The 27052-nt window shown below is 37.1% G+C and overlaps 1 protein-coding gene and 1 long non-coding RNA gene across 2 annotated transcripts in view; one reads left to right on the forward strand and one right to left on the reverse strand.

Annotated features, from left to right (window-relative positions):
• Positions 1-7046, reverse strand: part of LOC132521833 (uncharacterized) — a 252288-nt gene extending 245242 nt beyond the window's left edge. Inside the window, exons 1-2 of the long non-coding RNA XR_009540968.1 lie at positions 6919-7046; positions 3630-3853 (exon numbers count right to left, since the gene is read on the reverse strand). This is a non-coding gene — a long non-coding RNA (uncharacterized LOC132521833). The remainder of the gene's footprint in view (positions 1-3629; positions 3854-6918) is intronic.
• A 155-nt stretch (positions 7047-7201) lies between these two features.
• On the forward strand, positions 7202-26304 carry MMADHC (metabolism of cobalamin associated D). Its single transcript, XM_060151502.1, has 8 exons — positions 7202-7297; positions 7806-7865; positions 11225-11369; positions 16595-16812; positions 19380-19485; positions 20089-20219; positions 24722-24808; positions 25780-26304. Exons 2-8 carry the CDS (start codon positions 7857-7859, stop codon positions 25972-25974), a joined length of 891 nt encoding a protein of 296 aa, XP_060007485.1. The 5' UTR covers positions 7202-7297; positions 7806-7856; the 3' UTR covers positions 25975-26304.
• Positions 26305-27052: the final 748 nt, after the last annotated feature.

Genomic DNA, 27052 nt, shown 5'->3' on the forward strand with positions numbered 1-27052 from the left:
AGCATTTTTAGACCTACATTTTTTGAGCCAGACTTTTTCCATACAAGGTAGAATAGAAGATTTGATCAATTAGATGACCTTCGGGTACAGAAATAGAAACATGGAACAGCTTCCTTAGTTTGCCTTTGAGTTAGATTTGCCAGATTGCCATGCAATATCTAACCCATACTTACACTAAAAAATTATGCATTGTTTATCTGAAACTCAAATGTAACTGAGTATCCTACATTTTATCAGTCAAACTTACATGCGGAACAAAAGATGTAGTTGGGGAAAATAACCAGGCTCTTAGCAGAACCAGAGTCATTTTTATGGAAAGGGTACTTTGGTGAGGTTTCAAAGACCAATATCAAAGCAAAGGTCCAACACTATAAGCATTCAAATAATACTTTGCATTTATTTAACACTTCAAAATTATTTCACATTTATTATCTGGGTCCTCCTCATGATACCCCTTATGTGGACATTTTTTATGCCTGTTTCAAGGCTCACAGACGTTAAGAAATTGTCGTGGTGATCCACGTGGAGCTTTACAGAAAAGCCAGAACTTGAATCCAAGTCCCCCAGCATGTTGCAGTGTCTACAGATAAAGACAATGTTTACAGGGACAGCACACAAGGCTTCAATCCCTGAGCTGCAGATGAAAATTAAATATCTGGCAAACCCAGTATAAAACTAACATTGTGATATAAGGCCAGGAAAAGATATTCTAAGAGTCATTGAGTGCCTTGTATACTTTGACTGTGGAATCCAGTTTGGTTTTTTAAACCACAAAACATTCACTTTATTTCCCCAAGTACACTGAGACATTATTCCTTAGAATAGGTTTATTTACATGTACCCCAAATTTCTAAATCTCCAATCACTCTTTGTAAGCTGTTCGTATGTCCTAAAGATCTTTAATAAAATCACAGGAAAATCCAACTCTGTTTAAATTAGAGTTCATTTTCCCTAGATCTTTACATTGCAAATTTAGAGAATGTTCTTGTAATAATTCTTTTGGCTGCTAACGATGTCATTTTCAAATTGTACAGTAGTGACATCTACTGTTCATAGTGTATATTGCACTCCTCCCCAGGACAGTTTTTATCTTTTACTTGGGGTCCTCGAACTCTAGTGTTCATAAAAATTCCCTGAAAGGTTTCTTAAAATGCAGCTTCCTTAGCCCGTTACATATTCTTTTTTTTTTTTTTTTTTTTTGGCTGTGTTGGGTCTTCGTTTCTGTGCTAGCGCTTTCTCCAGTTGCGGCGAGCAGGGGCCACTCTTCATTGCAGGCCTCTCAGTGTCGTGGCCTCTCTTGTTGCGGAGCACAGGCTCCAGACATGCAGGCTCAGTAGTTGTGGCTCACAGGCCCAGTTGCTCCGTGGCATGTGGGATCTTCCCAGACCAGGCCTCGAACCCGTGTCCCCTGCATTGGCAGGCAGATTCTCAACCACTGCACCACCAGGGAAGCACCCCTTACATATTCTGATTCTATATATATGGGGCGATTTGCATTATGCAAGGCCCAATGCTACCATCTCTCTTCCACTTCCTAGTCAATCTCATTCAAGAGAATTTAATTGTACATATGAATCACTATGGATTTTTTTAAAATACAGATTCTGGGGCAGTAGTTTTGGATTGGAGCCAGAGATTTTGCATTTTTAACATGCTCCCAGGTAGCTTTATACCCTCCTTTCAAGTCTAAGTATTTCCACTTCTTTATGGAGCCAGATCACCACAGCCTGAATCCTAAGTTTACCAAATATGACTTATAGATGCTTCTCACTCAGTGGTTAATCAGTTTTTGCTTAAATCTTCTCCTCATCCTTGTTCTCTGCTCTGTCTACATGCTTTGAGTTCTAAAATACAGGCATAATCATGGGCTTCCCTGGTGGCACACTGGTTGAGAATCTGCCTGCCAATGCAGGAGACACGGGTTACAAGCCCTGGTCTGGGAAGATCCCACATGCTGCGGAGCAATTAGGTCCATGAGCCGTGGCTACTGAGCCTGCGCATCTGGAGCCTGTGCTCTGCAACAAGAGAGGCCACGATAGTAAGAGGCCCGTGCACTGCGATGAAGAGTGGCCCCCGCTTGCCACAACTAGAGAAAGTCCTCGCACAGAAACGAAGACCCAGCACAGCCAAAAATAAATATAAATAAATAAATAATTTTTTTTAAAAAAAGAAGGGCCCCTTGGAATAAGCAATGAAATGTCCCCTACACCCTTACCCCTTAAAAAAAAATTAAAAAATAAATAAATAAAATAAAATACATGCATAATCACCTCAAGGTAAAGAAGCTCAAAACAAAGCAGGCCAACATCCTGAGGGGAGTCCCACCTAAACCCATGCCTGTTCCTTTCTAGACCAAACAATGTCCCAGTACCAAAGAGATAGGAAGGTCATGGCAGTATTATCACCTCTGATAAGCCTCCTGCATATATAAGGGAACCAAAGCTCCTTACCACATTACCACTTCCCTATGAGAATGGAGTTCAGAGGAGTTCAGTGATGATGACAATAATGCAGCTGATGAGGAGGAAGGCGATATCAGCTAACATTTATTGCATACTTGCCGAGTGCCACGCACTGCGTTAAATTCTTTACATGGATTACCTTCATATATCTATGAGGGAGGCAATATCATTGTCTTCATCGTAACAACAAGGAGAAAGACAGAAAGAAGAGCAGATAGGCAACTGCTATATCTAATATCACAATTACAGTCCCGTGACACACTGTATGAATCACATTCAAACTAAAAACCAAAATATTAAATCACAGGCTCCTCCTCCTCCATTATGTCCTAGAGACAAATAACATTCACTCTGTAACATTTCTCTGTAACATCCACATATTGCTACCTAGCAATGGATGGCTAGAACATACAAGGGGTTTCCAGGAAAATCTCGAGTTTTTAGAAATGGCCAAAACATATACCTGCCTTAATGTATCAAACACTAAAGAGCTATCACAGCACTGATGCAGGCAACTTAAAAAGATGTGTTCTCAATGGCTGAGTTCTGTGACCAAGTCAAAGAATAAAAACCAAGTGTTCACACATCTTTTCTTTTCTCCATACCCTTTTTACTCATAACATTATCCCTTTTTACATGCTATTTTCTTACAACCAAGTAATAGTTCCATGCAACCTTTTTTTTAAAAAAATAACACAGAATATTGTCTCCAAACTTCTAATATGCTTTAGATATGCTTGGTTGAGCAGAAAATATTCCCTCTTGTCTCTTTTGGTTTTATAATCCTACTCTCTTTACAGAAAGAGCTAGCTGCAATACAATAGTCTTTCCAAGTTGAGCATTCAGTGATGACTATATATTCCTTGGTTTGCTTAAATATGCATCCTTTGTTATTGAGAATCGATGTTTTCCAGAATAAAAAGGAAACCATGTGTTTATCAGAGAGTATTAATGCAGGCAGCTGTGAGAGTGAGATGAGAATGAAAGCCCCAAAGATTACATATTGGCCTCTGAATAATCTCATAATCTGGTACTTTGATCAATCTTTATAGTTCTGTGAAGGCACTGCTTTGTCTATGAAGAATAAGAACAACCCAAGAGAGAGTGAAAGGAAGAAGGCGAATAGATAAGGGAAAATTTAATAACAGTTGAGAGTCACATACTCACCTCTCGCTCTTCTTCTCCTTTGTTTTATTGTCATGGAAGGAACAGAGATTTTGGAGCCAGACAAATCCAAGTCTGAATCTCACATTCATCACTGTATGTAGTTGTACAGCATCAAGCAGTTTACTCAGCCTCTCTGAGTCACAGTTTCTTCGTTTATGCCATAGAGACACTACTGCTCCCCCAGCCCAGTTGTTGGGTGGATAAGTGCTATTGAAGGATGGAGCCTGGAAACAGAAGAAAAAGCAGCTGTTACTAATGGTACCTGGTTATTAATGGTCACCACTTCTTCATCTGTTCAACCTTCAATAAATACTATTGATCACCTCGCTGTGGCGGGAATACAGTGAAGTCCCAGGAATACAGTGAAAAAACAGGTGAAATCTCTTCCCTTAAGAGGCTGTGTTTCATCCTTCGAATCCACAGTTATCAAAATTTCATCCTCCCACCCCCACTCCACCGAAACTCCTCTGGCAAAGTCACCATTGCCCTAGTTATCAAATACAATGGATTGGTTTGGGTCCTCAATAACACCTTTTTGTAGCATCCAGTAAAACTGAGCAGTTATCTTCTTCATGCCTAGAATACTATCTCCTGATTTCCTTTTACCCTCTGACTGAAATTTCTCAGTCTCCATTGCTAGTTTTTTCTTCTTCTGTTACCTCTTTAATTAATATTTCCTACTCTTCTGACTTTTGCTCTTTTTTCTTTTATACTCTACACTAGTAGTTCTTGATCTTTTCAGAGTCAGGAACTCCTTTAAGAATCTGAAGAGGCTATGTGCACTCTCCCTAGGGAGGGAAGAATGGATCTGCTTACAAATACACAACAATTTGCATACATTTTCAGGAGTCTCACAGACCTTCCTCCCTAAAAGCCCACTGTTGAGTTCCAGGTTAAGGGGTTCCTATGGCTTTAACTGTTACTCATATGTCAATGACCTCAAATCTCTGTCTCCAGCATAAATCACTTTCCTGAGCAACAGGCCTGCTTTCAAATGCCCCTCAGGCATCTTAAAATTCAAACATCCCAAATCAAATTCATTATCTTTCCCCTAAAACCTGTTTTACTCCTAGGAGACAACACCTATGGGAAAGAAAACACTATTCTTAAACCTAACAGACATAGATTTAAATCCAGCCCTGGAAGCTTCATAAATATACATAAGCTATGTGCTTTAATTTCTTCATATTAACATGAGGATAATAATACATCCAGTTTCTGGATTGTTATGAGAATTAAAATAAATAATGGGAAAATCCCTATACAGGTGCCATCACATAGCGTACATTCCACAAATTAATATTACTAGATTCCAAATCTCAGAAAAAGCAACTCCATTCACCAAGTATTCTAAGTCAAAAATTTAGGAGTTATCTTCAACTCGTCCTTTTCCTCATCTGCAACCAATGGATAGCTATGCAGTATCAATTCCTCAACTCCCCCCCTGCCCTTAATTCAGGCTCGCATGTTCTTTCTCATGGACACAGCAATAGTCCCCTAACCACTTGATCCAGTGGTTCCAATTCCACATCCTTCCAACCTATCCTCTATACTGAAACCCAAGAATCTTCCCAAGACACAAATCTGATAATGCCATGACTGCTTAAATCTGCCCAGTTGCTTCTCGTTGCTTCCAGGGTTACATCCACCTTAGTACTGCACTGCAGGCTGACTATGATTTGGCCCCTGTCTACTTCCAACTGAATCCCTTGACTATTTGGGGATCTCTCCAACTGCCCATAGCGTTTTGGATTCTGTATCTCTGTCCCAACTGCTTCCTTTGACTGAAACGCCCTCACCCGTGTAATGCCTTTTCTTGGCATTCAGGCAAACAACTACTCATCTTTCAAAACACTGATCAAGCATCACCTCCGCTATGAAGTTACTCCTGACAGCCTCCTGCCATTCTGCCTATCACTGACTCCTCTTATCTCCTACCTCTACCTGACAGATGATTTTCTATCCTGGCAAAGATGTATAACATATGGCTCCCAGGCTCAAAAAGCTTAGGATCATCATTCAAACAGTAATCTTGTTATATAACCTAGACAAGTAAGCCGCTTTGAAGGAGAAATTATGAGTCATGAAGAAATAACAAATTGTAAGTAACTTCAACACTCAGAAGCCTCTGTGACTCCCAAGCCATGAGCTCTGCGTGCGCACGTGTGGTGCTATATGTGTTAGCTACATATCAACTGATTTAATCTTCACAAACTATGAGTTGGCCACTATTATTATTCCCGTTTTATTATTTTTTAACATCTTTATTGGAGTATAATTGCTTTACAATGCTGTATTAGTGTCTGCTGTATAACAAAGTGAATCAGCTATATGTATACATATATCCCCATATCCCCTCCCTCTTGCGTCTCCCTCCCATTGTCCCTATCCCACCCCTCTAGGTGGTCACAAAGCACCTAGCTGATCTCCCTGTGCTATACGGCTGCTTCCCACTAGCTATCTATTTTACATTTGGTAGTGTATATATGTCAATGCTACTCTCTCACTTCGTCCCTGCTTCCCCTTCCCCCTCCCCGTGTCCTCAAGTCCATTCTCTATGTCTGTGTCTTTATTCCTGTCCTGCTCCTAGGTTCATCAGAACCATTTTTTTTTAGATTCCATATATATGTGTTAGCATACGGTATTTGTTTTTCTCTTTCTGACTTACTTCACTCTGTATGACAGACTCTAGGTCCATCCACCTCACTACAAACAACTCTATTTCGTTTCTTTTTATGGCTGAGTAATATTCCTTTGTATACATGTGCCACATCTTCTTTATCCATTTATTCCCATTTTAGAAGGGAGGAAACTAAAATAAAGACACTAACTTGCCCAACATGACCCAACTAAATATATCAGTATGAACTTCAGTTAATTGTCTTTAAACGTAACTGACAAATGAAAATTATATACTCTTTACATTTTTTTTTTTTTTTTTTTTTTTGCATTACGCGGGCCTCTCACTGTTGCGGCCTCTCCGGTTGCTGAGCCTGTGCTCCGGACGCGCAGGCTCAGCGGCCATGGCTCACGGGCCCAGCCGCTCCGCGGCATGTGGGATCCTCCCGGACCGGGGCACGAACCCGTGTTCCCTGCATCGGCAGGCAGGCTCGCAACCACTGCGCCACCAGGGAAGCCCTATATACTCTTTATAAATAAGGGGATATGTATTTATTGCGCCTATTTTAAAGGCCTGGTACATAAAGAAAAACGTTAAGTGCCCTATTCTCAAAAACAGTGATTCCTTGAAAAATAAAAAAAACCACACACAATGAACAGAAAACTTTACCTCTTGGAGGCAATAAGAAAGTCTTAGGGAGAGAGGAGGTTTTCAAATACCTCAGTTCAGTGAGTTAATGCACGAAATTAAACGGCTGCCTAAACACAGCTCCAGAGCTCAAGCCTCCAGGCTCCCAGGTCATCCGCGCGTCACTTTATCTCCGCCCACGTCGCGGCGGGGGACTATCCAATGGAAGGGCGGCTCTACGTGGGCCTCCTATGCGCGTGCGCATCATCGGCTCGACGATCCTTCTCATCGATGTGCTCAGGAGCAACTCCTTCAGTCTGGGCACTGCCAGCTTCGGCGCTACCCGCTCTGCCGTCGCGCCGCCATTTTGAAGACGGGAAGAGTCCGGGTCTCAAAAACTTGGAGGCGGCGGCGTAGACTGGTACGTATGGTTTCCGCCCGCGTTAGCCCCATCCAAATTCGCCCATCTTCGGGCTGCAGCTCTCGGTGTTTCCTCTATTCCCACAGGGTCCCTATCGCTGTCGCCAGTCGTCCTGGCACTCTGTCTTTAGGATCCTTTTCGCTTGCTCATCCTTCATCTCTGCTGGCACCTTTGCTTCTGTCGTCGGGCAGCCCTGACCGGTGTTAAAATATCTACTTCGAGCCTCAGGACTCCATCCCGGTGGAGCTCCTCATTGGCCACCCCAATCTAGTCGGAGTCGAGTCCCATTCGCGGACTCGAACCGGGCGGGCTGAGCGCCTCACGCCCTCCTGTGGGCAGCGAGCTGTGCCCTGTGGGGGCGGGGGGCGAATTTTGGGGTTCGGGGAGAGCTTGGACTTTGGTCCTGTCTCGGTGGAGGGACACACAATAGGCGGTGGTGGACGTTACCCCAGTGATCTGTTGTTAGAGCTTAATCCGTCACCGGCCTGTTTGTTTTGTCCTTTCCCAGGAATAACTTTACAAAAGGGAAGATATTTTTCGCCTGCCCTTCCCGCCAGAAATGGCCAATGTGAGTAAATTAGCCTCTTAAGAAGCAGTATAGTAATAAAATAGTTTGGGAACTCGTTAGGAAGGACGGGTTTAATGATAATGGCATTGATGGCATAATGTTTCTCGTGATTAGTGTACCGGAAATGGCAAGGGAAGCAAGGGGTGTGAATTAGGTTGATATGCTTTGCGGGTAGTTTGAACGCAACATATTTCTCAATACACGTCTATTTATTTCTATAAATTCGTTTTTAGAAATAAATTCAGTGCCAGCACCCTTTCAGTAGTTTTAAAAGACATTATTTCAGTAAATATTTAGAATTATTTTTAAGCCGTTTTCTGTTTCTTTGGTTAGGTAAACTGAAGGTTTTGTAGCAGTTTCAGTATAGGAAGTCACCTTCCAAATACTACAAAATGGGCGCAAGAGATATTATTCTCACAGGCCATAGAGATTTATTCACTGTAACAGTACAGCGAGTACTCAAACGCATCCTGCCATAGGGAACACAAGACATATTTTAAAACAATTACAATAAGAGTAGAAACTAATTTTAAAACCTACACAAAGGTACAGTGCAGATTCAGAGCTTTGTGGAGAGGGAAAAGTAGGGGTTTGTGTTCACTTAATCAGAGAAGCATTTGAGGTTTGAAAGATGGGTGGGATTAGATAATCTGAGGTTTGGTTGGGCAGAGCAGGAGGTATATTCAAAGACACCCCCCCTTTCAAAAATCAGGAAGTCAGTTCTGTCTTCCTGAATGTAAAATGTGTGAAAGAGATAAGTGAGAAGGTTGGATTGTGGATTTGGAATCATGTAATAGAGAGTCTTGAATGCCAAACCCAGTAATTTGGACTTTATTCTTTAAATTTTGGTGATTTAATTAGAGCTGTGTGTTAGGAAGACTAATATGGCAACAGTTAGCCAGGAGAGTATTCCTGTAGTCAAATATGATATATTAAGTAATAGCCTAATGGTAAGACTATAAGGCCAAGTCGTAAAAGTAGACCACTAGTGTATCCCGTGTGTTAAGGTGAATTTATACCTAGCCATAATCATAGGAAGGGAATGTTGTAAAAGAAGCATGTGCTACTCTCAAAGGAAAGATACCAGTTAGAGTAGTATGCTAATATTTGACCTGGCTTTATTTTGATTTGAATGAATAAATTAATCCAGTAGGTATTTTGAAGGATACTTTTATTGTTAGAAGTTTACATAAAACAATATTCAAATATATGTTTAAAAATTTGTGTTCGTTTATGTGCATTTTAAGTGCTGAATGGATGTTACTAATGAAACATGAAGATAGATATGTATGTCTTCAACAATTTAGTTTGCATACATAGCATGGGTCAGGTATGTCTATGCTTCAGAGGCTGAACAGGTCAATTAAGAAGCCTTGGTGGGGACTTGTACAAACTGAAATACTCATTTCTGATATAAAGGGAGCAGCCTTTCCTTAGCTACAGTGATGTGTTGCCAACTAATGTCATTTGGGAATGTGAATCCAGCACTGCCAGATCTTTGGAGTTTGTAAGAACAGCTGAAAGTCTGGATCTTTTGTGTGAAATATCACAATTGCTCAATGTTGATATACAATTCAAATTTCTTGTACCACTGAGAATTACCATTTTTGTCTCTGAGCAGGTTGGGTGCACACCCAAGGGAAGATGCTTAAATTTTCAGGTGGGCAGAATGCTCTGGAGACAGGTCTTGCATTTTGAAGACATATAAAGGAGGTTCTGTCTATCCAGATCTTGTAGAAAGAGTTGGAATTTGTCAGGCCTAGGAGGAGAGGGAAAAGGACGTTTTAGCAGAAGAAATCTTGTGGCAGAATAAAGAAGGCAGAGAAATATGGGAAGACTTGGGTAGATATTTTTATGTGACTAAAGAGTGGAGTAAGAGAAGGAGGGATAAAATGAGTAAGAAATTATGTCAGAGAAGTAGAACGACCAGTTAGGATGTATTCTTGTACTTAGGATGAGAAAGTCAGAAGGAACACAGGGCTGGATTTCAGAATACTATGTGAAAGGGAAAAAGAGTGATTCTACAGTATCTAGACTATTTCAACATCCTGGTAACTATTCTTCATACCAGCTCTCTAATCCCACTCCATTCTCTACACTGCCCTTAGTGGTACATTCCTTAAAACATCCTTTATTTTTATCAGTTTACTTTTTTCCTCCCTGCCTACAGGTTAAAATTCTGATTTATTATCTTGATATAACAGGCCCTTTCCTCTCTGTGTCAAGTATAAAGCCTTTTAAAGTTGCCCACAAGTTAACTTTCAAGCTTGTTTTTTACTGCACTACCTTATATCCACCTTCAGTGAACTTGTCACTCTTCTGAGTACATCCTTTATGACTCCATCCCTTTGTTCCTGATAGTCACTCATTGAAATGCCCTTTCCCCAGCAAATTTCTATTTCTTCACAACTAAATATATCCTCCATGAAACTTTTTGCCTATGTCCTCAAGGGTCTCTTAATTATTCAGATCTTTTGATAGCATTTCACAGATGATATGGTATTTGTTCTTACATGTTTTCCACTAATCTAAGAGTCAGCGATTTCTTTTTTTAATATAAAGAGCCAGATAGCAAATATTTTAGGCTTTGTAGGCCGTAGAGTCTCTGTGAAGCTACTTAACTCTGCCATTATGACATGAAAGCAGCCACAGACCATACATAAATGGGTATGGCAATAAAACTTTATTCACCAAAACAGACAGAAGGCTATATTCAGCTATAGTTTGCCAACCCCTGCATTAGATTATTCTGACTTAAGTATTTTGATTAAAGTTTATACGTGAAAGATGTTTACACATTCATCCATTGTAACTGACCTCAGAGTCTAGGGAATGAACATAAGAGCAGAAAATGTATCACAAAGTTGTGTGCTAAAACGGAGGAAAGTGGACATTGCCATTAAAGAAAGAGGAAAGATGGTATGGTAGATAATTAGTACAATTTACAGCAGTAAAAGAAGAGAAGAGTTAGAAAGTAAATAGGTTTTGTTTCTAGGAGAGGTTTTGAAAGCTCTTTATTTTGAGAATAGAATCTTATCAGTTGTGTTACCTTTTTAGTGTCATCACTAAATAGGGCAACTTTTAGAGGTTCCCATTCTTTCTGTATGGCACTCTTAATTCTGGCCTTGGGAAAGCCATATATTTTTACCCAAAGTAACTTATTACTTGTTTTTTAAATATTTGTATTTATTTCTAAAATTATAAATGTACATGATGCTTATCCTATGGTAGCTGCTCAATAATAGTAGAATAAACATTGGTTTTAAAAGATATATTGCAATGTGAGGATTTGCCAGAGATTGTCTGTGTTAGTATAGCATTTATATCCAGAATAATTCTGATTTTTGTGTCCTTCTTAGGTGCTCTGTAACAGAGCCAGACTGGTTTCCTATCTCCCAGGATTTTGCTCTTTAGTTAAAAGGGTTGTCAATCCCAGAGCCTTTTCAACTGCAGGATCTTCAGGTTCTGATGAGTCTCATGTGGCCACTGCACCTCCAGATATCTGTATGTAAAAGTTATTATTGCTTTACTTATAATTGTTTCATAACCTTCTGAGTTGTGTTTCCTGTAATACAGTAAGTCCCCTACATACAAACCTTCAAGTTGTGAACTTTCAGAGATGTGAACACGAGTTCGCGTGACCAGTCACGCAAGTTAGTTCACGTGTCTGGTGTACATTGTCACGTGTGTGCATTCTCTACAAGTGGTTGTGCTTTTGTGTACTTTATGGTACTGTATAGAGTACAGTATCTTTATTTCAAGCCCAGGATGTCCGGAAGCAAGCGTAAAAGCAGCGTATAGCTGGTATTGCTAAGAAGCGCCAAGCAATAACAATGGAAACAAAAGTGAAAATAATTGAGAGAGTGGAATGAGGCGAAAAGAAGGTAGACGTTGCTCATTCTTATAACATGCATCGTTCAACCATCAGCATGATTCTAAAGAACAAGGACAAGGTCATGGAACACATGAAGTCTGCTGTGCCGATGATGTTGACAGTAATATCGAAGAAGCGTGGAAAAGTGATGAAGGAGTTGGAGAAACTTCTCAGTATGTGGGTGCAGGGTCAGCATCAGCGTCAAGTCCCACTCAGCTTAATGCTGATTCAAGAGAAAGCTAAAAGCCTTTATGAAGACTTGAAACACTGCAAAGAATCAGAGGGCACATCTTTTAATGCCAACCATGGCTGGTTTCATCGGTTCAAGGCTAGAGCCAACCTTCACAATGTAAAAGTAAGTGTCAAGGCAGCAAGTGCAGATATGGTAGCTGACCGGGAATTTCCTGAAATGCTTCGAGAAATTATTGATGAAGGTACGTATTCACCTGAGCAGGTTTTTGATGTGGATGAGACAGGACTGTACTGGAAGAGGATGCCAGAGGAAAAGTTACATCAGTAAGGGGGAAAAGTTGATGCCAGGCTGTAAAGCAGCGAAGGATAGGCTACCTCTGTTGTTTGGTGGCAATGCTTCTTTCCAGCGATATGAAGCTGAAGGCTCTCTTAGTTCATCACTCAGGGAACCCAGGAGCCCTTAAAAACATAGCCAAGGGCTCTCTTCCTGTTGTGTGGGAGAGTAACCCCAAAACCCGGGTCACACAGGCCATTTTCCAGGACTGGTTTTTCCACCACTTTATCCCAGAGGTAGAGAAGTATTGCTTGGAGAAGGACATCCCATTCTACATTCTTTTGCTGCTCAGCAGTGCTCTGGGCCCCCCCCCCCATTCATGGACGACTTTCATCCCAACATCAAAGTAGTGCATCTGCCACCGAATACTACATCTCTCATCCAACCTATGAACCAGGGAGTTATAGCAACTTTCAAGAAATATTATTTACATCACAGTTTTCATCAGGCAGTAAAGGCAAGTGACGAATCAGGAACAACCTTGTGACAATTTGGAAGGACTGTAACATCCACGAGGCCATAAAAAACATTGACTTTGCTTGGCATGAGGTTACGGCCGTCCCCATGAATGGGGTTTGGAAGAACCTTTGCCTGCAGTTTGTTCACAATTTTCGTGGATTTGAAAGGTGGATGAGGAGTCCAAAGAGGTCTTCAGCAACTTAGTGACCCTCAGCGAGAAGCTGGAGCTAGATCTGCAAGAGGACAACTTCATTGAAATCCTTGCTGTGCACCATGAGGAGCTTACTAATGAAGACCTGATGGAGTTGGAGGGCAAGAGAGGACGAAAAGAGACAAGAGGAAGAAGAAGTAACTGAAGAACCAAAGAGATTCATGATGCAAGGGGTTTTTCTTTATTTGAGGAGGCACTGTTAGTTTTTGAGGCACAGGACCAAAATGTAGAACAGTACACAGAGATTGCAGCAGCCATTCAGAATGCAATCCACTGCTACCATGTCATCTATGATGAGAAAAAAAGACCTACTACCCAGACATCACTGGATTGTTTTTTCAAGAGGGTAGATAGAATTGAGTCCAGCAAGGAAGCAGAGCCTGTGCCATCCACGTCAGGCATCAGTGAAATTGCAGTTTGCCCTCCATCTCCTTGCTGATGATCCTTCCGCTCTGTCATCTCCCATCTCCTCTCCCTCCTCCAGTCAGTAACTCTTCTTGCCTGTTCACCCAATGCCAGCCCTGTACACCAGCTGTTGTACTGGACTACTGTACTTTTCAAGGTACTCTACTGTAAGATTTAAAGGTCTTTATTTTTTGTGTTTGTTTTCTATGTATTACTTGTGTGAAAAGTATTATAAACCTATTACAGTACAGTACTATATGCTAGCCGATTATGTTAGTTGAGTACCTAGGCTAACTTTATTGGACTTATGAACACACTCTCGGAATGGAACTCATGCGTGTGTAGGGGACTTACTGTATTTCTTCTTGAGATTTTACTGATTTTCTGAAGTTGAGTTTATCCCATTGAAAATAAAATCAGAGCTCTTGCCTAAATATTTATACCAGAAAGTTACAATATTTTTTAAAAGAAGATTGAATATTGGTTTCTAAAACTTATTTTCTTGAACTTTAGTGTTTTTCTAATGATCTTTGAGCACACAGTCCTCCCTGAAACAAATCTTCTTTTGATCCTATTAAACTATGTTACTACTTCTTGATTCTTTGCTGAATTTCTTAAATGTAGCTGTCACTTTGAGTGTTATTAAATCAAAGTCTGCTTTTTCTTATCCATCTTGTGCACCACTATCAATCATTCTAAAATACTTTAAATCATGTCACTTCCTTCATAAGCCTCGATTATCTCCCACTGCTTTCAGTAGCAGTTCCTAAACTATTCCCAAGCTATGAATCATTGTTCAAGGATGAAAAAAAATTTTTTTAAGCTCTGTGATTAGTTAACTTGGAGAAATGCTTTATACCATAGTCCTATCGTAGAGGTTTATAATACACACTAAAATATTCAGGGAGCGCTCTTAGAAACTTTACCTGATGTATTCTAAAGGAATTGCCCATGGAATCCTTTTTCATGCAACACATTACTTACAGTGTAATATAAGTTCACTTGGGCATGCAAAGCCTCCCCTGGTTTTCTTGGTCCAGTTTTCTAACTCCATCTCTGATTACTCCTCAATTTTCATAATCTGAAGGCTAAATATACATCTATCATAAATGAAAGATTTGTCACTCAGAATATGTAAAGGGTTTGCATTGTGAATATACAGCCAACCCTCCTTATCCATGGGTTCTTCATCCTCACATTCAACCAACCAAGGATTAAAAATATTTGAGGAAAAAAATTCCAGAAAGTTCCAAAAAGCAAAACTTTAATTTGCCACACACCATATCATTTACATTGTTTTTGATATTATAGGTAATCTAGAGATGATTTAAAGTATACAGGAGGATGTGATGTACGAAGGTTACAGTATATGTGCGTGCAGTTGACTCTTGGACAACATGGTTTTGAGCTGCTCAGGTCCACTTTATATGCAGATTTTTTTCAAAACTAAATAAGTACGGTACAATTCTCGGTTCATTGAATCTGAGGATGTGGAACCGACTATACAGAGAACTGCCTATAAATTATACTCAGATTTTTGACTGCATGCAGGGTTTGAACAGCTAACCCCTCAGTTGTTCAAAGGTCAGTAGAGATTATGCCCTTTTATATAAGGGACTTGAGCATATGCAGATTTTGGTATCTGTGGGGGTCCAGGGAGCAGTCCCCTGTGAATAACTAGGGACAACTATATAAAGAATTTTTGTAGATCAATAGGAGAAAGAAAACCCAGTAGAAAACCAAACAAAAAATTTCAAAAATGGATTTGAACAGGCTATTTCTGTAGGAGAAAACCTAAATGACTGGTAAACATTTGAAAATATGCTCAAATTCACTGTTAATATGGGATATTTATTTAAAGAAACAGATCTGAATAATCTGTAGAACCCATGTTCTTCAAAATAGCTGGTAAGTTTAAGTTTGTGAACTGACTCCAGTCAATCATTAGTGGCTGTCGAGAGCCTTGTTACTCAGTGTGATCTGCAGACCAGCATAGCATAGCATGGCATAGCATCAGCATCATCTGGGACTGTTTAGAAACGAAGAATTTTTAGCCCCACTGCAGACCTAGTAAATCAGAATCTGCATTTTGAGAAGATCTTAGATGATTCTTAAATAATTAAAAGTTTGAGACATACTGGGCTAGAGTGTTTAGGTTGAGAATCATGTGACAGTGTCTGTGTTCAGCTGGGAAATGTTCTGCAGTTGATGGGTGATGTCTGTCATAGGTATGGAAGAGCGATATGGGGGCAGCCATATTGACATGGTCGTTTTTAGTCACTCAGTTCTGGCAGAGTTTATAAATTTTTTTTATAATTTTTTTTTATAAATGTTTTATAAGTTTTATAAATTTATAAATATTTTTATTGCCAGCTAAAGTCTGCAGCAGTTGTCCCTTCCTTTCTCTAAACAAAATTCCTACTCTGAGTATTTCTTCATTTGATTTTCTAATTTATTCTTTTCTGGATCTTTTTGAATTTTTCACATGTCAGGATTTTTTTAAGTTTTACAGGAATAAAAATGTGGTCTATTCTTCTGTAAGTATTAAATCCATATTAACTCATGTAGCTGGTAAACAGGGCATTATGTCACGTTGGTTCGTACAAGATTTTTTTCCAGTCCATTAATGTTTTGTGCCACCAGGTAACAGCAGTTGAATGCCCCTCCCCAAGGGTAGCCACCATTAAGTCTGATGTCTTTCCTTACAGATGTTTTTTTTACTGTATTTAAAAACACAAATATAAGGATGAAAAATAAATGTCATATATGCTGTTCTTTGACTTAGCTTTTTCTTTTAATGTAATATGTACTGGACTTCATTCACTATCAGTAAAGATTTACCATATTCTTTTTAATGACTGTCAAGAATTACATAGTGTGGGAGTTCCCTGGTAATCCTAGTGGTTAGGATTCCGGGCTTTCACTGCCATGGCCCAGGTTCAGTCCCTTGTCAGAGAACTGAGATCCCACAAGCCGCACAGCATGGCCAAAAAAAAAAAAGAATTACATTTACAGTACTTTATTGAATTCTTTCCCTAGTAATGGAATTACCTATGAGCTGACAGCTGGTTGCTTTGATTAGTCTTTTGGAATAACATGAAACAAACTAATTTATATTTACACAGGAAAGCAAACTTCAAACAACTATTGGTTAGCTAAAAAAAAATACCTAATTGGAAGAAGAACATTCTTTCAGTCTACCAATGTACTTAACTAGTAAGGAGAAAATGATTAATTTTGTCGTTCCTCTTTAGGCTCTCGAACAGTTTGGCCCGATGAAACTATGGGACCATTTGGACCTCAGGATCAGAGATTCCAGCTTCCTGGGAACATAGGTTTTGATTGTCACCTCAATGGGACCACATCACAGAAGAAAAGCCAGGTTCATAAAACTTTACCTGATGTTCTAGCAGAACCTTTATCGAGCGAAAGACATGAGTTTGTTATGGCACAATATGTGAATGAATTTCAGGTAAGTTGTTAAGGTCATTCTGTTTTTCTAATTATTAATGCTATATTAATTTCTGATAACTGAACATATTACTTTCATTGAAAAAGTAAAAAAAATATCTATTTAAGTCCAGTATAAACAGAAACAACATATATAGCTTTTAAAAGCTTGGCATTGTCCTGTACCTAGCGTTTGCTATATAATTTTTTTCACCTAACTACATTGCAGTCTCTTTTAGGTAATTAAATAATTCTTCAAAAATATATTTTTTTACTAAATGTTTATTTCAAATATAAATAACTTAATTCTATAACTGGAAATTTATATTCCCTGTTTTTCACTTTTATTAATGGTAATTGTAATTTATATATGGACCAAATTCCGACTAGTTTTATATTCCTCTAGCCATTTAAAAAGAAAATTTTGAGATCTCTGAAACTCTGGATACAGTAGACTGAAGAGGAGGATTTTTAAATAGCTTTTGTAAAAACAATTCCTGAGGGGTTTTTTTAATGAGTTTTTTAAACTGGTATCGCATATGAATTTTTAAATGCATTTTAAAACTAGTATTGCTCATTGCTCACTCAAATGGAAAGTTACATGCATTTCAGAGTTTCTTTCAAACCCCGATCCTTATCATTTTTCATAGTTCTATATAGCTTCAGGTTGAGATTTTGATCAAAGCCATATTATTAAAAGCAGCAACCCCTCAAATTATGGGTGATATCAGATAACCTAACACTGGGACACAGTTGACCTCCCCTGACTTTTTATCTCAGATATTCCTTCTCAGTCTTTTTGACTCCTCCTCTGTCTACCAGTTACATGATATTTCCCAAATGTCTCTGATCTTCATTTTCTCATTTGACTTGCTCCCCGGACACTTAAGTCCTTGGCTTTCTCCACAGGCTGTGTATTCATATTTCCTAGCTTCTTATTTCTGTTTCTGACATTTCTGGTTCTATATTACTATCTGCCTGCCAAACATCTTTATCTGGATGTCTCAGAAGTCCCAAGATTTTACACGTCTAGTACTGAATTAGTCCTTTTTCTCTCAAAACTTGTCCTTATTCCCATGTTGTCAGTAGTATAAGTGACTTAGTCATCCTCCCACTGTCCCAAAAATAAAAATTATAGTGCCAACCTTGACTCCTCTTTTCATCATACCCCTGTAAATAGTGACAGAATTACATTGCTTCTATCTCTGAAAGTAGCTCTTAAATAATTTGTGTACCTTCAATTCTCACTAATACTGCCAAAGTTCAGCGCCTCCTTATCTTACCTCAATTTTTATAGGCATTATAGTATGATGGACTGTGGAGATAGGATAAATCTGTATTCAAAGATTAACTCAGCCATTTACTTAATTTTGTGACCTTGAGAAAGTTACTTCACCTTTCTGAGCCTCTGTTTCTTTATATGTAAAATGAGGATAATAATAATCCCTGGCCTACAAAGTTGCTATGAGGATTAAATGTGAAAATGTATGTAAAATACTTATTACACTAAGTGATCAGTAATTGTTGGCTGTTACTGGTCTGTCACCTGCTCTTCCTCGTTGCCATACATCCTCTACAGTAATACTGTCATTAGCTTTTTATATCGCCTGTTGATATTCCTCATTGCTTTTTCAAAATTTCATAATGTGGCATAAATGGCTTTCCACAATTTTGATCCCTTATCTTTCTCACCTTACTTCCCACTACTTCCTACTCCTTCTGTTCTCCAATCACAGCATATTTTCATTTTTTTAAAATTACACCATTCCCTTTGACCATTGTATGCCTTTGCACGTTATTATCTCTTGCTGGACTGTTTTTTTCCTCCTGAATTCTTAATCTATAGTCTGTCTATTCTTTATCTGTCAGACACACATGTTAATTAATATGTAACTCAAATGTGATTTCAACCTTTTCCTGATTTCTGCCAGCAAAGCAAGTTTCTTCCCCATCTATACCTCCAGAAGACTTCCGTTATAACTATATAGCATTTCTGATATGGATTGCATTTATTTGTTCATGCATTTTTCTTCTACTAACTCTTATATACCTAAGAGTGAAGACTGGATTTTTTACCATTGTAGTGCCTGTTCCTGTTTATAATGTCTAGTGTATAATAGGCACCCTGTAAATTTCTGTTGAATAAAAGCCTCTAAGCACTTCCTGTCGGAGAAGCTGTATGTTTAATCATGTTGCTTTGTAAGTTAGTGTTCTTATCCTCATTTTACAGATTATACAACAAAAGGAAGGATAATTAGATATAACAGAATATCAGAAGAGGTAACATTGTAAGACACAATCATGGCGCATTTTAGTTAGTTTTTTAGCCAACGTCTATTCATGTTAAGTCTTAGAATATCAGGGTATTTATATGTTCCTTTTTTTAATTAAACATTTTTTTTAAATTTTCAAATATTACATTCATCATAGAGAAAAGTTTGAGTATGTAAGAAAACACTGCCTATTACCCCATCACCAGCTAGGTTAGGATTACTGAAAAAACTTTCTAGGGAAAACAGGTTTATAACAGGCAAGATATTTTATTTGAACTCCAGATTTTGTTTACTTATATTTCTTATTCCGCCTTAGGGTAATGATGTACCTGTTGAGCAAGAAATTAACAGTGCGGAAACTTACTTTGAAAGTGCCAAAGTAGAGTGTGCAATCCAAACATGTCCGGAATTGCTGCGAAGAGGTATGTTGTGCTTTATTCATATTTACACTAGTGTGTGTTAGATAATGTCACTAATTTTTTAATGTGTTGAATAATGTACTCCATAGGAATCGTAATGCTTTATAACTTAGTATTTTAATATGTCTAGCTGGAAATGATGATTGCCTGGCCAAGATAAGGCTTTCAAGTGTCCCCTGACATCTGACCTCATGCTGCCATTAGATAGGAATAGTAGAATTTTTAATAACTTTTTTCCTAAATCTTTTCCTAAAGTCATCCCACTCCTGGGTGATTATTACAGCCATAATTTCCATGAGCTAATACATTAGTACTACTGAGAAAAATCTTAATAATAAACTTTTTTTTAAATTACAAGACCAAGAACATGTAACCCAACTTACTCTTCAGAATTGTTGGCAATATATTTTCGTTCATCCAAAAAGAGCAGAAGTAAACCAAAACTAAATTCATTTCATCCTTTTCAAAACTAATATGCATTTATAAACCTAACTTGGTACGATAATAATTTAACTTAATCATCATTTTTCTAAAGTATTTTATGAACTGTTTCTTTTTTTAAAAAATTTATTTTTTTCTGGAGTTTTATTCTTATTTCACTTACAGATTTTGAATCACTGTTTCCAGAAGTAGCCACCAACAAACTAATGATTCTGACTGTAACACAGAAAACTAAGAATGATATGACTGTTTGGAGTGAGGAGGTAGAAACTGAAAGAGAAATGCTCTTAGAAAAGGTAATTCTTTCAGCTGCTGACAATTCAATTTTATGATCTTATTTAAATACCAATGAACCAGTGTTTTAAAATGATGGCTATTTTTTCTAGCCTTTACTAATTCTCTGCTAATGTATTCCAGTACTAAAAAACTTACATGTTTTCTGAGAATAAAAATACCACAATTTTTTTTTTTAGTGTCTTTGAAAAACTTAGATTCTGTCCAGTACTTCCTCAGTTTTTTTTAAATTTATGTTTTAGGAAATTTGGGAATATAGTAAACAACAAAAATGTAAAATTAACTCTTCATACCCATCTCTCTCTCCTTCTCTCTGATCCTCTCTCCCCCTCCATGTCTCTTTCTCTCTCTCTCTCTCTCAAGCATGTCAAGTAAAAAGTGAAAATACCTCAGCCTTCTTAAAGGGGTAAACAATAACAGTGTACAGTACATAATAATATAATGTATATACCCACATTTTTTTCTCATCCTTTGCTTTTAACTTAGAAGATATGTTTTGACACCTTTCCATAACATTACGCATAGATTTTATTTCATTCTTTGTAAAAATCTGTGTAATATTACATTGCATGGGCAAACCGTAAATTTTTTAAATTATTTAAAAAAATTTTTAGTCATTTATAAGTTGAAAATCAAACTTAGGCTATTACAGGCAGTGAATATATTTGTACATATATTTTTTGTACATACTTACATATTCCTAAATAGGGAAATCGGAGGGTATATTCATTTTAAGTTTTGAAAGATACTGCCAATTTGCCCGCCAAAAAGACTGTCCTAGTATATATGCTCTCACCTTTACCCTGGATATTAGCATTACTTTTCATTTTTACCAACCTGAGAAATGAGAAGTAGTAACTTAAAGTCTTATATTTAAAAATTATATAATTATTTATCTAAGAGCTTGATGTTCAGTTATATCAATTTCTTTCTCTACAAGATAGAAAGGAATATTCCTTTGCCTGTATGACATGTTGGGATTAGCTCACTTGGACACCTTAGCTAACTATAGTTGAAAAAATTCTCTTAATTAATTTACATACAGGATAATATTTGGAATTATTTTATATTTTCTGTAGGGTTGGATATATGGTTCTCTTCATTTATAAAAATATTATTTACATACTCAATAGAGTATTTTATGGTAATGACTTCATACTTAAATGTCCCACATATAACTTTACTAATAAATTCCATGTAGTAATTAATAATCATGAGCAAGTTATATATGCCAGCTAACAAAGAAATTACAGAGAGGCATAAGGCATTCTCTCTGATCTTTAAAAGATCTGAATTTGGAGAAGTGAAATTTAAATACATAATAACTCAATAAACATTTTCTATTTATATATTGACAATGATTAGTAAATGTATACTACCATTTAGACACTAGAGAGTTTGCTCTGATATGTGCATTGTATTAGTAAGTCCTACTTTTTGAACCAGTCAAGATTCTGAGCCTCATTTGATACTGACTCCCGTATAGATGTAAGTCAGCAACAAAGACCCAATGCAGCCAAAAAATAAAATAAATTAAAAAAAAAAATTTCCAGCCTTTGAAATGGCAACACGCTTTATCATGTGCATTTTAAACTTTATAATGACTAAAGCTATTTTATTTTTTTATGAAAAAACATTTTTTATTTTAGACATGTTAGTGGTTATTTTAGAACCACACATAGCTTACTGTCCAAGTAGATATTATATGTTGTGGTTTACTTTATTTGTTTTTTACCAGCAGCTGTCAGTGTTTGCTATTGATGAGCAGAAATCTTTTTTTTTTTTTAATTAATTTATTTATTTTTGGCTACGTTGCGTCCCCGTTGCTGCACACGGGCTTTCCCTAGTTGTGGCGAGCGGGGGCTACTCTTTGTTGCGGTGCGCAGGCTTCTCATTGCGGTGGCTTCTCTTGTTGCAGAGCACGGGCTCTAGGTGTGCTGGCTTCAGTAGTTGTAGCTCGCGGGCTCTCAGTGCAGGCTCAGTAGTTGTGACACACAGGCTTAGTTGGTCCACATGTGGGATCTTCCCAGACCAGGGATCGAACCCATGTTCCCTGTACTAGCAGATGGATTCTTAACCACTGCGCCGCCAGGCAAGTCCCAAGCAGAAATCTTTAAGAAAAATACTTAAACTGGTTCTTTTTGTGATCATTTGGGATTCTTTTAGTTAACCTTTGCAAACATTTAAATGCATCGTTTTGTTCACCTTGTAGTTTTTGTGTATGGTACATCTTTTATTAAATTGATACATAATTCTAATGACTTTCCTAAACCATACTCAGTTTTCCTATTTTTAAGAATTATGAGAATTAATGAAATACAGCAGTAAGTGTAAATATTAAGTATGAAAATAACCTATAGAGTACAGTATTATCTAAATGTTTTTCATTAGTTTACAAGAAAGTACAGGCATGCCTTGGAAGTATTGCAGGTTAGGTTCCAGGCCACCATAATAAAGCAAATATCGCAATAAAGTGAGTCACACAGATTTTTTGGTTTCCCAGTGCATATAAAAGTTATGTTTATACTGTACTGTAGTCTAAGTGTGCAAAAGCATTATGTCTAAAAAAAAGTACATACCGTAATTTAAAAATACTTTATTGCTAAAAAATGCTAACCATCATCTGAACCTTCAGTGAGTCATAGTAGTAAAACATCAATAAAGATCACAGACTACAGATCATCATAACAAATATAATAATAGATGAAAAAGTTTGAAATATTGAGAGAATTACCGAAATGCCAAACAGACACGTGACGTGAGCAAATGCTATTGGAAAAATGTTGCCAATAGGCTTTCTGGACACAGGGTTGCCACAAACCTTCAATTTGTAAAAAACTTACCTGCGAAGTGCAATAAAGTGAAGCCCAAAAAAATGAGATATGCCTGTATTTGGAGAAAATAGGTTAAAGTTGTATATCTCTATAGCAGGGATCAGCAAACTTTTTCTGTAAAGAGCCAGATGGTAAATTTTTAGGTTTTGTAGGTGATAGGTTCTCAACTACTCAATTCTACCATGTATTGTTAAAGCAACCACAGACCATATATAAATGAACAGGCATGGCTACGTTCCGGCAAAACTGTATTTACACAAACAGGCAGGCAGCCAGCCAGGTTTGGCCCTCGGGCTATCAAGGCTTGGACTTCTGAGCATCTCAGGTTAGTGCCAGAGATGCTCAGTGAGGTCTCATCACTCTAGGTGGACCAGAAATTCACGTTACCCTGTAGTGCGTGACCCCTGATATCACCATTCAGCTCTCAGCCCCGCAGCTGGCACTCTCTGCTGGACCTTGAGGAATCTCACCTTGTATCTGCGCAGCTCAACCCTTGGCTACTGAACCAGGGTAAATTGCTCCGCGGACCACATGGGAAGCCCATTTGTGCATCTCCCTCTGCTCCATTACCCTACACCAGAAATTCCAGATGCTTCAACAGTTCAGAACTCTTGCTTTCTACCCCCTCAGCTCAGTGACACTATCACTTTGCTTGGGCTCCACTTCTTTGCCCTGCAACAAGAGAGTGTCCCCGGACAGAAGCCTGGAGCATATATGGGGATCACCTTATTTGTTTCCCCTCTCCGCTGCTGTTTTGTCTGCCTATTGTTCAGTGTCTAAAAACAGTTGCCTCATATATTTTGGTCAGTTTTATATTTTTCAGCAAGTGGCAAGTTTGATAACTGTTACTTTGTTATAGCTGTGAGTGAAACTGTGCCCTTGTCTTTAAACACTTATGGTCTGTCTTTTTTTTTTTTTTTAACATTCTAATCTGATTCTAATATTTGCTTCCAGTCTTTTTCACTGCTTAGACTTCTGATAAAGCTAATAAAGACATTGTAGGAATTAGGATGGTAAGACCAAGATTTTAATACATGCACGTGGTCTGTAATGTTTATACATAATACAAAAGATAGAGAGGTGTATAGTGAAAAGGAAGTATGTGGTCCAGCCCTGTACCCAATCTATCCATTTATCTTATTATTTTTATGTGCCTTTTCAGAAATATTTCATGACTATGTGAGTGGGTAGATGTGTTTTTGAAGGACACACAAACAAATACATGTTTTTAACCAACTTTCATTCAAATTAATGAATGGTCCATATCTTTTCATTATGAATATTTTGTTTTCCCTTTCTTACCTTATTTCTAATACCTCTGTAATGATACAAAATAGCAACTGTAGGTTATAATCCATGACAAATTTGGGAGTTAATAGCACAGAAGTGATTAGAAATAGTTCCTAAAATAGGAAATAATTTAGAAGAAAAAAATATACAATTTAGACTTTTTAAAAGAAATGAAAATATTATATGAACCATTAATCTTTTGGACTGGTGAAAATAATCTTAGGACTTTACAGTCTTAATTTATCACTAGTTTTAATTGTTTATTAATCTTATTGTATTCTCTATCTGAAGCAAAAAATATTTATCTTAAAAATTTATTGAGAAATAAAACACTCTGTGCTGCTGCTTTGAGCATATTATTTGTGCCTTTTTCTATGCAGTTCATCAGCGGTGCTAAAGAAATTTGCTACGCCCTTCGAGCTGAAGGCTATTGGGCTGACTTTATTGACCCATCATCTGGTTTGGCAGTGAGTAATTAAATACATTTTGAAAGCCACATTATATAATTTGAAGTAGGAATTATTTTTATTATAAAATTGTTTATAATTATAACCTTGGTAAAAGTAGACCATTTAAGACTTTGAAAACCTCACAATTTTATGCAAAGAGGTATAAAAATAGGTACCAAGAGTCTGTTGAATTCACAATAGGTACCAAGAGTCTGTTGAATTCACAACTTTGAGGGACCTCTGGCACTCATAGTTAAGCTTCTCCATCACTTTAAATTTTTTTCATTAAAAATAATTTTAAAATTTATTTTCCATCCTCATTAATAGATATTGTTTGAATTACATTGAATTAGTGTGTTTACTGTTCATTAGTTAAAACTTAGTATCCAATAGTTTCCTTAAGGAAGAAACACACACTTATTTTTAGAATTAAGAATATGGATGGTAAAGAAATATTTAGAAAAGTAACTTTTTGGAAATTAACATTTGTAAAGCTATACTTTAAAGAAAATAACTGAACCACTATTGTGGTCATATTTTAAATTCTGTGTATATCTTTTAACTACAAATAGTAATTTTTTCAATCTTAAAATAGGAATATATACTGTTTCTTTTCAAAGTCAAGATTTAGTGAGTACTAGAAATGAAAAACTTACTCTGATAGTTTTCTTATCTTAAAAATTGCAAAAGTGAACCATAGATGATTGCCTAATTCTTATTTCATCTCTAAAGGTCATATAATATTATGCATTTGGTTCTAGGTAATATGCAGTCTGCTAGATCATTCATTTCTCATTTCCAGAATGCACAGGTATTGAGGGGAGAGGAGGTATTAGGACAGTTAGGTGTTCCATGTGACCTTTTTATTTCTTATTTGATTTTTTAAATATTCAGAGTATTTATATAGATATGTGTTCGTATTTGCATAAAAATTATTACTTCATTATCTTTCTAGCTAATGAAAATATGACTTGTTTTATTTCCTCCAGTTTTTTGGACCATATACAAACAACACTCTTTTTGAGACAGATGAACGCTATCGACATTTAGGATTCTCTGTTGATGATCTTGGTTGCTGTAAAGTGATTCGTCACAGTCTCTGGGGTACCCATGTGGTTGTAGGAAGTATCTTCACTAATGCAACACCAGAGAGCCATATTATGAAGAAATTAAGTGGAAACTAGCAGTAATGTCAACTTATTTGCTCTGCTATTTGTAACATTTGGGATGATCTATACACTGTCAAAGGCTTCAGTTTTCAAAATTTAATTCCTTGTAGGTATTTATTTCAACATTTATGAATTTACAATATTGGCAAGCGGTTTGTGATTTTTAAATTTCAAATGTTCATTCATAATATCATGAAATACATCTTGAGCACATCCACATTGTATAGAATGTGATAACTAACATGTAACCAGGGTATGATCTCATATTGTTATTTCTCCCCTTAATTGGAAAAACCTCAGTTTTAATTATTTTTCTCCAAAAATAAATCATACATTTGGTTATGACGTGTTTTTTCATTGCAGTATTTTTAAAATATAATTCTTAAAGATTCCTAAGAAACTACAATATTAATCTTCTTAAAGTTTGTTTTTTCGTTTTTGGTTTTTTTTTTAATAAATGCAGTTGAGAAATCTGGATTCAGTGTAGATTTAACTTTTTTTTAATTTTCTTTTTACTATATTACTTGTTAGATGTCCTGGTGCCATCTGAGTATTACTTTGAAATAATGTATGTACAGGAAAAGAAGAATAAGGATAATACTAAAACTTTACATATAAAAGAATATGAATCTCAACTTTATACATAGTGAAAAATAATTCTTAACTCCTGGGTTGAGACAGATAAATGTAGTTTATTCTCAGACAAAACTATGCTTCAGCTGCTAAGTCATATTTCTCCAAATTTAGCAATAGATGGAAACTGCAGTAGTTTACAGAAATGTCTCATGTGGGACAGAGTTGTTTTTACAGCATTTTAAACTTAGACTCATCTTTGATTTGTCTTTTGTCATTAGGAATATAGATAAATCTCAGGAGAACAAGTAACTTCTACCAAATGAATTAATTGAAATGGATTTTTCTGTATTTTTAAAATTAACTGCCTGTTTTTCAAATGATCACATGGAGATGACCAGCTTTTTAATTTAGTTTACAACTTCATTTAATACTGTTTGTTTAACATGTATCGATAGTTTGATAATGAGTGTTGCTTATGATTCAAAGAATAAGAGCTACAGTGTTTTCATTCATTATG

This window comes from Lagenorhynchus albirostris, chromosome 6 (assembly GCF_949774975.1).
Source record: "Lagenorhynchus albirostris chromosome 6, mLagAlb1.1, whole genome shotgun sequence".
Classification (NCBI taxonomy): domain Eukaryota; kingdom Metazoa; phylum Chordata; class Mammalia; order Artiodactyla; family Delphinidae; genus Lagenorhynchus; species Lagenorhynchus albirostris.

Excerpts from the sequence above, each read along its gene's own strand:
- MMADHC (XM_060151502.1), top strand. Across the intron at positions 20,220-24,721 it reads GAGAAATGCTCTTAGAAAAG|TTCATCAGCGGTGCTAAAGA; the intron begins GTAATTCTTTCA and ends TTTTCTATGCAG. Across the intron at positions 24,809-25,779 it reads ACCCATCATCTGGTTTGGCA|TTTTTTGGACCATATACAAA; the intron begins GTGAGTAATTAA and ends TATTTCCTCCAG.